This window comes from Parus major, chromosome 5 (genome assembly GCF_001522545.3).
Source record: "Parus major isolate Abel chromosome 5, Parus_major1.1, whole genome shotgun sequence".
Classification (NCBI taxonomy): Eukaryota; Metazoa; Chordata; class Aves; order Passeriformes; family Paridae; genus Parus; species Parus major.
The window spans coordinates 52,387,369-52,402,724 of record NC_031774.1 but is presented as its reverse complement, the minus strand read 5'-3'; the positions used below and the strand labels follow the sequence as shown (position 1 = coordinate 52,402,724).

The 15,356-nt window shown below is 40.2% G+C and overlaps 2 protein-coding genes across 8 annotated transcripts in view; one reads left to right on the top strand and one right to left on the bottom strand.

Annotated features, from left to right (window-relative positions):
• The window catches only part of PPP1R13B (protein phosphatase 1 regulatory subunit 13B), a 68,541-nt gene extending 66,918 nt beyond the window's left edge, over positions 1-1,623 (top strand). For all 6 annotated transcript variants that reach the window (XM_015630904.3, XM_015630903.3, XM_015630902.3 and 3 more), the window contains one exon: positions 78-1,623. In XM_015630904.3, the coding sequence (XP_015486390.1) occupies positions 78-119 (42 nt within the window). In that variant the 3' untranslated portion in view covers positions 120-1,623. The remainder of the gene's footprint in view (positions 1-77) is intronic.
• Positions 1,624-1,911: 288 nt separating this feature from the next.
• Positions 1,912-15,309, bottom strand: ZFYVE21 (zinc finger FYVE-type containing 21). 2 transcript variants are annotated; one of them, XM_015630908.3, is made up of 8 exons: positions 15,153-15,309; positions 9,655-9,705; positions 8,179-8,347; positions 6,382-6,457; positions 5,924-6,015; positions 5,122-5,175; positions 3,526-3,668; positions 1,912-2,672 (listed from the first exon to the last, which is right to left on the bottom strand). In XM_015630908.3, the coding sequence occupies exons 1-8, from the start codon at positions 15,273-15,275 to the stop codon at positions 2,637-2,639; spliced, it is 744 nt and encodes a 247-aa protein (XP_015486394.1). In that variant the 5' UTR covers positions 15,276-15,309; the 3' UTR covers positions 1,912-2,636. The 2 variants fall into 2 exon arrangements, with proteins under 2 accessions (XP_015486394.1, XP_015486395.1); XM_015630909.3 differs by lacking the exon at positions 5,122-5,175 and having other exon boundaries at positions 15,153-15,307.
• Between the last annotated feature and the right edge of the window lie 47 nt (positions 15,310-15,356).

Sequence of the window (15,356 nt, the reverse complement as noted above, 5' to 3'; positions counted from 1 at the left end):
TCTGCCTAATAAGTATCCCTCAGTTAAAGTTGGTATTAACCATGCAAAGCCTAATACTGTTATTCTATTTTTTTTAGTTATATCCACGAATAAAACCTCGACAGCGAACCCTTGCTTGAATTCAGTTGTACAGCAGTGCAGCACCATGCTGGTAACTGGAAACTTAGAACATACACTGGAGCCATCATTTTTGATCATTTCACACAGAGAAATAAAACTATGATATTTAGTTTTAATGGTGCTTTCTCTTGTTAAATGGACAGCATCCAGGATTTCCAAGATCTGCAGTTTGTAAATGAGGATCGTTTCTGTGTGACCCAGCACTGACGAGGAGAGCGACACCTCCACTACTGACAGTGTTGAGCCAACTCTCGTCTAACGCGGTGTTTTGAGTCAGAGTTCTGTGGTAGGAGCTTTCTTGTGTTCCGTGTTCAGAGGTGTCATTTGCAGAGTGCAGATGCACTGTCAGTTTGCTCCAACCCCCCACAGCAACTGTCCCATGTCGGGATTTTGGCTATTTCTGTTCGATACCAGTGAATGTTGAGTTCTCATTACCGATCAACTCTTTGGGTTCTAGGACACGAGATCTTCACCTGTTCCATGCATAATTAAGTAGTTACCAAAGCTTGGTATAGGCTAGGATTTTAGGTGGCAACATGCTCAACACTTAAATCCTAGCCTGGACAACCCCAACGAAAGCTTTATCTAGTCTAGCATCTTGCATTATTTGCATTTAGAATCAAGCTAGAGAACTAACAAAACCAACAGTATTTGTACACTTCTCAAAGACCCTACACAATATTTCACTTGGTGTTTTATTTTCTTATTATTCAGCCTACAGCACCGGTGTTACCTCTACGAATGTAAAGGTTCCCCTACTAACCCCCCAAGCTCATCCAGCCTGGACACAACAGTTAGTACTGAAGTTGCAGCAGCTTAAGGGATTTGTATGTCTGCAGGGATGAAAGTGCAATAGTTGAAAAGGGTAAGAGTCTGGTAAGGGTTATACTGTGTCACCTGAAGTCTGCCTGAGTCTGTCTAGAAGAAAATATGAAGGACTGGATAGAAATGGAAAGAGGGTCGTGTAGATGCCAAGTCGAGGAGAAGAAAGAGAAAAGGTTTAGAGAAGGATTTAAGAAAGGCAATAGCTTATTTGAGGACAGTTTCTGTGGTTCTTGGCAGCCTACAACTGCTGCCAAGGCAAGTTATGCAATAACCTGTTCCACTACATTGTAGTTTCAAGCAAAAAAGAAAAACCCCACAAACAGGCACTTCACTGGAGTTTTAATTGTACATGATTTTATATACCAAAAGTATATTTTGAATTTCCCATTATAAGTTTTAGCCATATTTCCTGTAATTTTATCCCATTTAACAGTATGCAATTTGATTAACTCTTCATGTACAAGTTCTGTGTATAATTTATATATCCATTTCTGCAGTGCTGTAACTTGCTTTTACCACAGGTCAGCATTAACTGTATATATTGTGGTGAAAAGTGAAAGGGTATTATTGTTGAAGAATCTGCTACATGAATGTGATGATTTCAAGAGCCTATGATACACTAATTCAGAGAAAATGTAAATGTGCACAATAAAGTACTGCTAAGGCATGGCTGCATTCTCCACTCTTTCTAGAGGTCTTGACAGTAGATGTGGCTTTGGTCATGTCTGCATGGAAACACTAATTGTAGCTTGCCAAGGTTACAGCTGTCAACCCACCTTTCCTCCTTGTTTCATAAGCTTCACTGAAGATATGCTTACCCACTAGTATCCCAGTATTCCAACTGGGACAAATTAACTTAGAACTAAAATTAGTGTTTTCTTTAGAAAAAGTGAAAATTTTCAGAGTTCAGAGACCATGGTTTCCGTTACTAAAGAAGCTGTATATTACAAAATTAAAGAGCACCTATTTTTTTAAATAAGTGAATTAATTTATTCATATTTGTACATTAATTTGTATACAATTTCAGATAGCATTACAGTTAGATTAACAAAAGCTAGTTACCAAAAAAGAAAATACAAAACTAAAAATTATTTTGGAAGCTTATTACAGAAGTGAAGTTTCAAGGTCAAGTTCATGTAAGTCAAATTTGGTGGTATTTGGTGAAATATTTAGATGTTTAAAATAAAATGTTTAAAAAAACTCACATGATTTCTATAAAATCATATCTAAGGCAGATTTTTTTTGTACATTGATTTTAAACATTTGGATAGAGGGAAAAACCTGAGATCTATACCCAAAAGCTATTCTCTGCAGAAGAGACATACACATTTGTTTGCTTCCTGTAGCAAACAGTATATATAATGGTTACTATAAAAGTTGTGCTGTACATTAGCTGTAGTGCAGGTCACTTTCATATTAAGTGCCAGTAAAGGCTTAACAAAATATACAAAGTCTTAAAAGGTGAGGCTGTTTAAAGCATTAACTGTATACATATTGCACACTACCGTGAATACTCATGGTTCAAAAAAATACTCACATTGCATTTGCCTGTTCTTACATAATGAACTACACTGGAATGAGAGAGAGTCAAGAACAGCAAATATTTCCAGCTGTCAAATCAGCACAAAGTGAGAGGCAGGTCTGTGGAGGCTGGTGTCTGGTGTGCCCTCAGGAGGCCACATCTGCAGTTCTCACTGGTCCCGAGACTCATAGAGAAGTTTTGTTGCCTAACAGAATGGGAAAATGTCAGTGTTAACTGAAGTTTCACTTGCAGCCACCTTATCTGCTTCCTACCCCTTCAAACACCTCCTTTAAATCCAGAGCTTTAAATTCTTCCTCTACTTTCCTCCATCTGAGGCACGTACTAGCATTCAGGAAGTGCTGAATGCACTTGCATCGTAATGGAAAGTTTGAGCGCACCATGCTAAACAGAGTAAAGTTGGAGTAGCAGTACCTGGGGAGTTCTAAAATGGCAGTAAAGCAGCAAAGAGCCACAAACCTGACCATACACATTATAAATTACAGTTCTGATCAGCAATTGATAGGTGACTGATTTGAGTGTGGCTTTGGGGTTTTTTTTCCACCATAACTGTGACTTATGAACCTTCAGTTTCATTATCCATGCACAGTCTAGCACCAAAAGATTAAAGTCTTCAATCTCCAAAAATAAACAACTTCTTGGAAAGAAGAATCTTCTTTGTAGATTACTACTTCATGAAGTAGTAAAAACAATTAGCTGAACTTAGGTTCAAAAGAGTATTTCATAGTGCACATTCTTCAGCCAGTAACAAAATCCAAGGAAATTTAAAGCCAAATTCTTAATTCTTTTCATCTAACAACAGACATAAGATCTTGGGAAACCCTTCAGAGTGCATGAATTCTTCAGGTCTCTGAGCAGAAAGCTAAAGTCATGTCCATTACACCCAGCCATAGCTTCTGTTTTCAAATCAACAAGGCCCTGAAGTCCTTAATTAAAAAGTAATAGAAATACTCCTAAGGCTGAATGCTTCCTGTGGACCGCTAAATACCCCCCGTAAAGATTTCCTTCAGCCTTGTCTAAGTGTTGGCTGCTTTGCTTACCTTGTGCATAGCTGCCAGCCAGGCTGCTGACAGCTTCTTGTTACAGCTGAAGTCTTCACCAGCAGTAAACTTCATCTGTGTCACCTCCTCCGACCCTGGAACCTTGTACTGCAGGATCATTCCTACGGCACGAGTGTTGCCTCCTGAAAAGAGAAGTAGCATCTGGAACAGCAGCAGGTTTTACCAACTAACACAACGTTTTCCAGCTCATGAGCATGTCTGGAGAAACGTGCTCATTGCTCAGTTCAGAGCACAAGCAGCTGCTGGATCCGAGGAGCCCATGACCACGGCTCATAGTGCCAGGCAGTGGAACCTGCAACCTCATATTGTTTCATTCTCTCTGCCAAGCACCAAGACAGAACCTGCATCAGCCATCAGGTAAAGCCACACACCCGGAACACCCTCATGATTTACTATCACCAGGTTAAGAGACTGATAGCACATTTCATACAGTGGCCTGCAATCTGTAGGCTTAGGGTCCAATTAGACTGATGGCAAAACAGGGTCCTGCTGGTTACAGTCTGGCACAGCAGGCAGCAGTCCCTCCAAGCCTGACAAAAGTTGGGAAGGGCTACAGAACAGCTGGCAGCATCATTTACTTCCTGAAGGAAATGGCTACCAAAGACTGCTGCTCTGACAACAGCACAATAAGCAAGGTGTTTGTATCTCTCTTACTGAGGCTGCAGAGATGAAGATAAACCAAAGCAAAAATACAGACACTAAACAAGAACTTTTCAGATGACACATTACTGTCATTACTTCCTGCAGCAGTGGACCATAAACTAAGCCCTAGAAACAGCACCAGCACACACAGGACACTTTTTACAAAGCTCTTTTTTGAAGTGTCTGCATGAGAGGGCTCCTGGAGGCTGTTACTACAATATCTGAGGAGCCAAAACAAATCACAATCTAAGCCAAACTCAATCTAGTTAGTGCTGTTAATGCACCTAACCCAATCAGAAGCCCACAGCAGAGTTTATAAAAGAGCTATTTTCTACTCTCCTAGGATAAATGGAAATTCAACTTCAATTGCTTCTTTGCACCTACTGGTCAGAATAATGGATAAAGGGTCTACTGAAAGATAAACCGGTGGAAATCACACACCTACAGCCTTCACCAGTTTTCCCATGTCTAACATTACTAAAACAGAACACACCGTGCACAGCAAAGAGGCCTTTCTTTTAAAATTGTGTAAAAGCAACCCATTAATTAACAGTTTCAGTGCAAAGCCTTTCTAGATTGCACACAGGGAGTATATTAATTTCTGGTATACCCAATTCAGCAATCTGCTGAAGCAGGTGGTCTGTAACACTGTGTACTACTGCCAGTATCATTTCTCATGTTCCCTTCTCCCAGCACGGACAACTTGGTCTAAAGGCCTTGAATGCCTTAGTTCTCCTCCAGAGAGAAAACAAAAACATTCACTCTTGGTTTATTAAACAGACATATGGAAAGGAACAGATACATGTCAGACTTGAACACAACTCAAGTTGAACAGCAATATGGATCAAGCAAATAATCAGCACTGCAGAGAAGAAAGAGGTGAGGGGGTCATGACATGCTTGGGTGAGTCATGCTGAAGGGCACTGCAGATACCTTCAGTAACAGGCGGGCTCTCCAGAAGGCTGGTGTAAGTGTGAATATCTTTTTCTACCATCAAGAAGGAAGGCAGGCAGAAAAGAGATAAAGCAGTCAGAAGAGTAGTGAACAAGGTGACTCAGCAATATACCTGGTTGATTTGAATACCAAGGTAAGTTTATTCAAGTTAACATGCTGTACTGACTGAATAATGCACAGATGGGCTGCACAATTAGAAAAACCCAGCAGTGACAGAAGTGTTGATAAAGAGCAATTCTTGAAATTCCTGACCTTGTTTGTTCTCATTTCAGTCAAATCATATTCAGGTTCATCCTGAAATACTCTAAAATCTGGTAAGAGATGGGGCAGTAAGTTGCTGCACTCCAAATTAGACATTACCAGTTGCATTTGGCCACCCATTCATCTTAAATGAAATTAAGAAAGCATAATTCAATTATTTACTCCCCCTCCCCCATTTCATCCTGTTAACAATGTTTGTACCAGTCAAGGCAAAATCCCAGCTGGATTCTGAAATGGAAACTACCAAAGATTACTGATTTAAGAGTTCATAGGAGGGAACTGTTAAACATTTGTACAGACCCAAGAGAACAGATGACAACCACCCTTACTCAGATTTAGTGAGAGGCTCTCCTGCATTAAGGCTGATGGGGAACTTCTCAATCTTTAGGTGTTCGCCCAAACCCCAGTAGCCACATGGGACTATGCTCTATTCTGAGAGCAGTTGTAACCAACACAGTTACACACTGAATGCACTTTTTTTTTTTCTTAATAGTTCATTTATATTAAAAGAAAAATTTACCTCCAGGAGTAAATCCCTCTGTAAGTATCTGAACAGTTGAAATCTGTACAATTTCAATTTCATAATGGCTGTCTCCATCCAAAACCAGGTATCTACAGGACAGAAGAAAAAGGTTTTTTCCAATATTTTTCTACAATATCAAGTCCAAATCAAATTAAAAAAATAAAACAATCTCTCAGTGATACCGTTTATGTGTTCTTTGAGGAGGGATAAAAATCAACAAGAAAATATTACTTTTCATTCTAATTCCACCCTTCCAAGACATTCTGATCCATGCTGTTAGTAACTTCAAACAAGCATTTTTTGGTATTGCTGGATCTATCAGTCTGAGATTACTCTCTCTACAATATCCTCAGAGCATGTTACGTTTGTATCTTTTTAGGTTATTATGTAATAATAGAGCTGTAAGTACAAATATGCTATAGTTTACAAGTGGAATTTCTATCAATCTTTCTCACCTCTGGTTGTTGGAAAGTCTACAAACCATGAGCTCAGATTTATCAGATGTTCCCAGAGTTACAAAGAATGTAGCACCTGCAAAGAAATGTTTTAGTATTATAATAGAGAATTCAAGAAGCAACATTCAGGTATCAGAAAGAACAACTAATTTTTACTTACTAATACACTGAATTGAGTGAAATGAGAGAAAAACTGAAATGTTAAACTGATTAACATCAGCAAACCACTCAAGTATAAAAAGCTGATCTTTAATTATCATGTTCTGACTTATAGGACCTTTCACACATGCTATGCAATTTCTCCCATGTGTAGAAATGCAGATGATATCCAAGAGGAGTCTTTTAAAAATGCAAAGAGATTTGGAGGTGGCAAAGACAGGCAATTAAAGACCCTCTGTGGTCACTGTAACACAAATGATTGCTTCTGTATTAAAAAAGAACAATTTAATAGCAGGATGTGACCTTCAGTTCTATGCTTAAGAAACTGTAAAGACATCTCTTTTTCATTACTGAAGGCTGGCCCAGTCTTATTGTGAGGTCAATGAACTTCAGCCTTCATGTTTTGTTTCTTCCCCTCAAAACTGCTTTGGCATGGGGAAAGTCACTGTTGCTACAAAGAGAAGTGACTCAGAACTACAAGCAGTCCTACACACCTGACCCTTTTACTTCCTCCATTTCTCATGCTCCCTGTATTACCTAATCCCAATACTGCTGGCCTGGGAAATGAACAAAATAACATCCAGCCCTGCCAAATGGTCTGTAATCATCTCCATAACCTGAACCATGCAGCCTGAGTTTCCCCTCATTACTTCCCAGTTCAGCCAGGCTCACTGACCCCAGCACAGACCCCTGTGCTGCTGAAACAAGAGAGAGACAGCAGAACCAAGGCTGAAGAAGGACATTTCAGCACAAGGACATCACAGCCACCATCACTGCATCTCTGACCATGATCTGTGGCTCTACAGCAATTCAGGAACAACTTCAGAACATGAATGCAAACAGGACAAGCTTTAAACTAAAACTAAAAAAGTTTTCAGCTTAAAAGATGTGATTTAAAAACTCATCTGCACCGTCATTGCAAACCAGAGTGAAGAACAATTTATGTGCTCCAGGATGAACACACTCCCTTCTGAACCCAGGATCACCCCAGAACATCCATGCCCATCACTCGTGGGGGCTTAGCTTGCCCATTATGCACACTGGCATCATGCTGAGAGATCATCAAAAGGTACTGAAGTATCACAGAATATTTTAAAAACTGATGTTTCAGCTTTCTTAATGAAACTGGAACATGAAATACTGTATTGTGTGGAGGTTTAAACCTAAAATTGAGTACTCATGATGATCTGCCATCAAGTACAGCTGTAGGCTACAGACAAGATCAAAGCTCTCAGATGAAGCTTGAAACAAGCACTGTGTCTTGTTTGAAAATATTAAAATACTCTCTGAAGTATTTTTCATCCTTATTTAATGTAACAGGAATATGGCTAAACGATGCATTATTTCAAGGAAAATGCCAACTGCACACACATCTGTTCTCACAAGTATTAAAAATTTGCCTTTAAATCACTCTTTGTAAAAACCAATACAAACTGGGAGGTATAAACATTGGCTAAGAAGTGTGAACCTCTCTCTAAATAAAGCAGTAACAGAAAATTATTAACTGAAAAACAAGAGGCGTGACAAAGAGGAGACAAAACAGCAACTTGATGAACGAGAGGCATTGCTCTTGCTGTTGACTGGAATTTGAATAAATACAAATGAGACAGAAAGCACATCTGAGCATTCAGTGCTTACCATTCATGAGCACTTTGAGTTGTTTGTCGTAGAACTCTGTCTCTTTCTGCGAGACCAGGGCACACTCCGCACACTGGCGCACGGGGTCCACAAAGCACATGCGAGGCAGAGGCACTTTTTTACTGCAGCACTTGTCACAGAAACACTTCCCACACCTTCGGCAGTGATGCTAAGCATAAAAGAACATTTCCTTTATTTATTTATGAAGGAAACTGGTAGGGAATGATTTCTTAAGTTTACTACAACAGTTTCTCAGGTGTGAAACATGCAAGTTGAAGGACAGACAGAAGCAATTAACTGCTACAGTGGCAGACAGGAATCTCTGAAGGTTGGACACAAAGGACTGAGTATAAGATGAACAGCAGCACTCTAAGCCTTTGCTGGCACTCTGTAAAGATGCTTCTGAAGCAGAAAAGACAGGAAAGGGCTTCTCTGGTATCCAGTAAGTCCTTCACCTCCCTGTCAGTAAAAACCCGTGAGAAGAGTGGCTTCCAGGTCCCTTCCCATTTCTGAGAAAACATCTTGAAGAACTTCAACTGAAGTTTCTATTCTTCAACTGAAAATACTATTCTTCTATTTTAAAACTTACTCTCAAGTCTTCATACTTAGAACCTAATGGTATTCCTTTTACAAGAAGCAGCAGGCAGCACAGCACAACTTGAGTGAAGTTGCAAAACCAGAACGAGTATTGCAGCGTGTTCCACAGCCCCTAAATCTGCAACCAGTGGCCTGTGCTCCAGATCACTGCAGGGGTGTGACAGAGCCAGCAGATCTTCCTGATGCAAGTTCTCATGACAGAACAAGTACTCCCAGGCAAGCAGGAACTAATCTGTGGCTCAAAGCAAGCACGAAAGTCTGATACAAGGAACTGATAACACTGCAGTTTTGGTCAGTGTTAGGCTTTCCTTCCAAACGTTCTGCAAAATTCTCTGGAGCTCCTATTTCCCAGGGCTACTTCAAATTGCTTTCCACAGCTAACACAAGGGAAACGCAGCAGCTTGTCATCTGGTATAACATAGGAGTGCATCTGGTTTAAAAATTCTCCTTCCCTCTCCCTCCAAACAATTTAATTAAAAAACATGAGCTATGTCACTGCACTGCAAGTCACACTTTCACATCTTTCTTAACTTTCATAAGCCTGTGCTAACAAAGTGTCAATGTAATTATACAAAGGAATGATATTCCCTCCTAAAAATCATTGCTGGCCTTCTTTGGGAGGGTGCTTTGCAGAATTCTCCATGTCATATTCTGCACACCAGTCTGCATTCCACAGTGACCTCTTACCATTAATAAACATAATTTAATGTTAGTGTTTTCTCTTCATCCAGTGAGCCTAACTATGTAGTTTACACTTTCTACTTTAACTGGAATTTCTCTCTTCCAAACTCAAGACAAATCCTGGTTTACTTTTCAAAGTATGTCCATTTTACTATTTTGCAACACTTAACTGTTTCATATTTCATTGATTTCTCTTACCTTTCTAGTTATGAAGTCAAATTTTGTATCACACTGCATACATCTTGGGCACTAGAAAATAGTACAAATTAAGATCAGTCTACAGTTTTTTTAAACCTTTAATTCTACCATCATATACAAAGAATGAGCTTTATATTATGCCCCATAAGGAAACACCTCCAAAAAATTTCCATCCTTTATCTTTTGACCATGGATAGCTTTCATTTAATATTGACGTAGCAAAATAATGTCACCTCCATTTGCAAGACAAAAGAAAAGCTGCCAAACTTCCCCCTAATGAATTGTGCATTCTGCCAAAAGGCAAAACTACATCTCAGAATTACCATTCTTGATAATTTCTGGCTATCCAGTCAGATATTCCAGATACATCCAGTCCTATATTCCAGAGCCAACTGTTTTTCTGTGAGTTGTCCTCACTTTACTCTACTACGATGCTCTGCTGACTCGCCAAAACATTGTTTACAAAATTTAATATTCTCAATACTCACACATTTTTGAAACATGCTAAGAGATACTTGGTTTTCTTCCAAGCCACCAAGACCTAATGTTTATTCCAGCTACAAAAAGTCACTTCCTGAAATATCTCTTTCCTAAGACAAACTTACACCCACACTCTTTTCAAAAGAATGACAGAAAAAAATTGAAGGAGTTTCTCCCTTGCAACTAAGTAGAGTTTAAGGGGTGACAGTTTTGACTGTATTAACAACCAGAACTGATTACTGACTGTTGGAGAATCAAAATTGTCTGTATAGAAAGTCACCTACCAAAGGGCTGATACCCAGCCCTTTTAGGTCACTGGATTTTCAACAAAACTTTACATATTTTTATCCACCATATCAAACCCCAGCGTCTGAGGCTTACAATGCAATTTTTGCTATATTTACTTGCAAATATTAATGCAAAATTATGCCTGACATCTTACTCAGGAGAACATGGTTAGATCCTGTACTGAAGTATGTAACTCTAGAAACTGAAATTCCTCAAACCAGACCATCTCAAACTACAGCAGAATGTCCTGTTAAACACATGCCCTAAGCTGAGCAGGTGCTATTTGCTAAGCACACAATAATCATCCTTTGCCTTTAATTAACGTATTTCAATACTTAACCATTTTTCTTCTATAAATCCCCTCAAGTTACAACAGCTTCTATTCAGGGACTTTTTGCTCCAGCAGATACTCCATCACTGTCACAAGTTCAACAACTGCAGCCAAGAAAATATTACAGCAGCTAAATTAAAAATTCTCCAGAAATTTTTCATGTTCTTTTGAAGTGTCATCTGGTTAATAATTGGCAGTGGTTTATATGAAAGGCTCTGCTGTCTAAACAGACATTTAACACATTAGACAGTAATGGTAGTTACTGTAGTGGAACGTAAACACCTACTTGCAGAATTTGTTACAAGCTGTTTCTAAATCCCACACAGAAGAGCACTAGAAGTGTTCCTGAATTGTTTTAAATAACACTGGACTAAGGCATCCAAACACATCTTTTCACAGTGACTGCAGAAAAGCTTACTTCAACACTCACTGATAAATAATGTTCAGTATGAAGCAATTTCAGCACACACCAGGTTTCACCTCTGTAACAAGTAGATCTCTACAGCTAATATAATGTTTTACTCTACCTTGATGTTTTAATTTTCAACATGTAGTTTAATAGCTTGACTGGGAGCTGGACCTGGCAATAATTTTGGTATGCCTTGAATTTACCTGAGTTCTAATTAATTTTGTTAATGAAACAAAAAATAATTTGCAAGTGTTTTGGCTGGGTTTTGGTGGGAGTTGGGGGGGCAGGTTTCAGTTGGCCTGCACTGGGTTTTTAGGGGGGTTGGGGTTTGGGTTTTTTTGTTTTATTTGGTTTTTGCCAAAATGCAGAATGCATTAGTCACAAGCTGGAGGGGACAAAAAAAAAAAAAAAAATCAAACTGAAACTCTTCTAAATACTGTCCTACATAGATTTCATACAGAATGCTATGCTAAACGTAAAAGTGGTTTCTAGGAAGGAACAAAATTATCCATCCTCTTATTTAACACAAACTATAGAAAAATATTTCTGAATTCCAGCCCTGTGTGATACAAAGAGCAGTCCTAAATAAATCACAAGTCAACTTGCACATGGTAGCTGGCATTGCAAAATGGGATTTCCCCAGGAAAATGTTCTGACACAAGCAAGTTCAAGATACTGTTCCTTAGAGGTATTTCTGCTTTAATTAACCAGAACCAAATGAACCATTTGCATAATGTCAACTTCTACTTTGCCTGGGACAAGAAATTTGCTGAGAACATCCTGAAAGGTGAATTCTTCATATTCATCCATACACTGACATAATTAAACAGTGACAAGTACTGAATTAAAGCTTTATTGCTTGGAGAGGTTTTATCACATTAACAGAGAAGGAAGCACAATGTCCAAGTTACTTCTCGTGTCTTCAAACAAAAAGATGCAAAGCAGAAAATTAAATAAGAATTCATGTCACAAGTACATTCATTTCATGTCCAGTCAACCACCAATATCAGTATTAGATTACTTCATCTAGCAAGAGGAAAATGGAAGAACATCCAACAGCTGTTGGATCTTGGCATTAATTTAAAAATACAGAGAGCTGGTTCACTGCAAAGTTCTCATGGGTTTGCTCAAGTGTGATAACTTGTTTCCATAATCCCAGGGATCCAGCCAGAGGTAAGAATCCCATCCATGGACAGGGATCTACAGTTACACTTCACATGCCTTATTTGTATAAATATTAACAGAGTGATTCAAGACATGGTGCATGAGAACACCTGGCTGAACTCCTTAACACAGCAAACCTTTGCAAACGAGCAAGTTCAGGATGCAATCACAGGGCAGACAGAGCTCACGGTGCTCTCTGACACTGCCTGAGCCTGGATTTTGCCAGGAGTCCAAGGGAGCTCTGCCACACAGCCAGTGCCCCTCCGAGAGCCTGAGCCAAGCGAGGAGCCAGCTAAAGGAAGCTCAGCTCCATCCTGCAGCCATGGAGGAGCCCAGGGAACCCTTCCACCACATCTGTCGGCTCCTCTGCAGCACACAGTGTTCCTCAGCCACGGAAACATCTGGTACACAGCTGGATATCACGAGGTTTGGCCACCTCTGGAGGCAAACTGACACATTTTACTCCATTTATAGTCCAACATTTCCTTAACAGAAATATCATTAATTAAGCTCTGCCAGTGATTAAAAAAAGAAATTCTGAATCAGACAAGGCACATGCAGAGACCAACATTTTAAGCTCTGTCTCAAGTTTAATGATGGTCAGCACAGACTTTCATAAATCCCCCCCCAATTCATTACATGTATTACAAATATGATTATCAAAAGTTTTCAGTCATCCTGCTTCAGCCTTTCAAATTCCTCATAGTAACTGATATTTTAAGACTGTATAATCTTGTGACGTAACAATTAAAAACTGAATTGTATTTCAATGCTGTACAAGCTGCACAAAACTACCAACTGTCATAATTCTTAGGTGGCCTTAATTTTAAGAAATAAGCCAGTTGACTCTTTTTGCATAAGAAAAATAAAGCTACTGGATTTGTGAGTGTTACTGGCTGCATAGCAAAAGCCAATGGATTCGAAAAGCCAGATCAGCATTTCCTAATACCACTCAAGGTATTGTCTTGGACATAGCCACTTCATTTTTAATTGTCTGACATGGTAACAAGAGCAAGCATTCTCAACTAATTCATTGCTTAGGTAACCCTGTCTCTTTAAATTTAATTGTTCTTAACAAAAACATGGAATTTATAAGCTTCCGTGTATCACATACCTGCTTTATTTAAGGAAAAGGTTTGTAACATATTTGGAAATTGTTAACCAAAGGGATGTCAGAACTCCAAAGTACTTCCAGAAATCTAGAAAAATAACTAGGCACAAAATAACAACTCCCAATCTTAATCTTGCATTAACATACACATTTAAAATATTTACCTCTATCACACTTCCTCTCAATAGCAAATATTACTGGGCACATTCAGTCACAATTCAAAAGCCTCAGCTTATAGACCAGCAGACTACAGGGGAAAAGTTGAATTTTAAGAATTAATATCTACAATAGAACTGTTATATAAAATTCAAACTAACAACATACATCACACAGATGTATATAAAAAATACGGACTTAATACTCTAAATACACCTAACTAGTTTAAATAAATCCTATCACAATCCCCAAACAATCTTTAGTTGAATTAAGATGGTTGTACATAGTAGAATTGCGTTAGAGGTATTTTGTTTTCCTTAATGAAACCAGCCTGCTAAAATCACAGACCTCTGACTAAACTGCACTTCCGAAAGGTGAGGGACAAAACTAATTCCAACTGAGCTGTTACACAAACGCTATCCCCTGATGAAGATGATGCCAGGAGTCAGGTTTCCAGGTGAGTGCAGAGGATGCAGCAGCACAAGGAAAGCCTCTGGCCGAGGGCCTGTGCTCCGGGCTCACAGGTCGGACACAGGCGGGGGACGCGGGGCTCGGTCCCGCAGAGGTCACTGCGGAGAATTTCCCTTCCCCACGCCCGGGTAAGGCAGAGAACAGCCACTGCTGAGGGTCGGGAGGCTTTTCTACCTATGGGCGAGACTAACTTGGGAAAATTCCCACTAGATACTGCAGCAGATCGCTCGTTCAGCATGAGCTGAGTACTCACTTCCCAAAAAAGGGCTGTTTTGGGCAAGCCGTCAAGTGATTTACGACTCCCACCCTTTATAGCAGCAGAGACCGGCCTGAGCTGCAGAAACTCTGCTGGCATATCATTATTTCACATAGAACTTTCTGCCTCAAGAGATACCGGGAAGAGGAAAAAATTCTCTTCTTCATTCCTAACCAAGGCAGGACTCGGTGTTCCCATACAAAACAGACCAAGAGCGGCTTTGTTGGGTGACTCCCGCTTATATTCACATTGGCTCATCTAAAATAAATCTTCATTCCGGTCACATTTAAATGCACTGGCGTGTGTCCACACCACAGAACGCTGGCAATAAATAAATAAACAAACAATGGATTCTATGTTGTATGTGCATCTGGCTGCAGCGACTGGCAACAAATCACTCTAGTTACATGAAATTGAAAATATCACCATCTCGTTGTTTACTTGGTAAGTATTTAAAAGCAAAGTTGACTGAAACAGACCGAGTTGTTCAATGACTGTTTAACACTAGGAACATTCACACCAGGAGCCAGAAGGGCTGTTCTAACACAGCCTTATTGCTTTAATAATCTGTGCAATTAGTTTTAAGCCTGCACGGCCTCCAGAACCGCCTTTATAGGCATTCAAAGCAACGATGCACACTTCGCTACACTTCTAATCACCAAATCGCTCGCAGATTTTCGCGACGGAGCCGCACAGCCATGAAAAACGAGTGACAGCCCGATCCTCGAGTCCTTTAACCCATCAACCTAAGGGAAATAAAAAACCGAAGGGGAAGGGAAGAGGGAAAGGAAGGAGGGAAAGGGGAGCGCGGGGCCCCTGCCCCCGGCGGTACCTCCTTGTCGGGCACCCAGGGCGGCTCGTCGAGGCCGAAGGGGCTGCGGGCAGCGCGGTGCTCGGGCACCATGCGCAGCCCGCTGGGGGAGCGCACCAGCTTCTTCGCGTCGCCGCCCGACATCTTCCCTCGCGCGCCGCCGCCGCCGCGGGACGGGCACCGCCTCCGCCCAATGGCCGCGCGGCGCTGGGTGACGGGCATGGC

What these genes read in the sequence shown, in the direction of transcription:
- ZFYVE21 (XM_015630908.3), bottom strand. Translation starts at nt 15,275, where the DNA reads ATGTCGGGCGGCGACGCGAAGAAGCTGGTGCGCTCCCCCAGCGGGCTG. An exon ending in CCTGGGTGCCCGACAAGGAG is followed by an intron (nt 9,706 to 15,152) that starts GTACCGCCGGGG and finishes ACTATTTTCTAG; the next exon opens with TGCCCAAGATGTATGCAGTG. An exon ending in GGCTGGCAGCTATGCACAAG is followed by an intron (nt 2,673 to 3,525) that starts GTAAGCAAAGCA and finishes CCATTCTGTTAG; the next exon opens with GCAACAAAACTTCTCTATGA.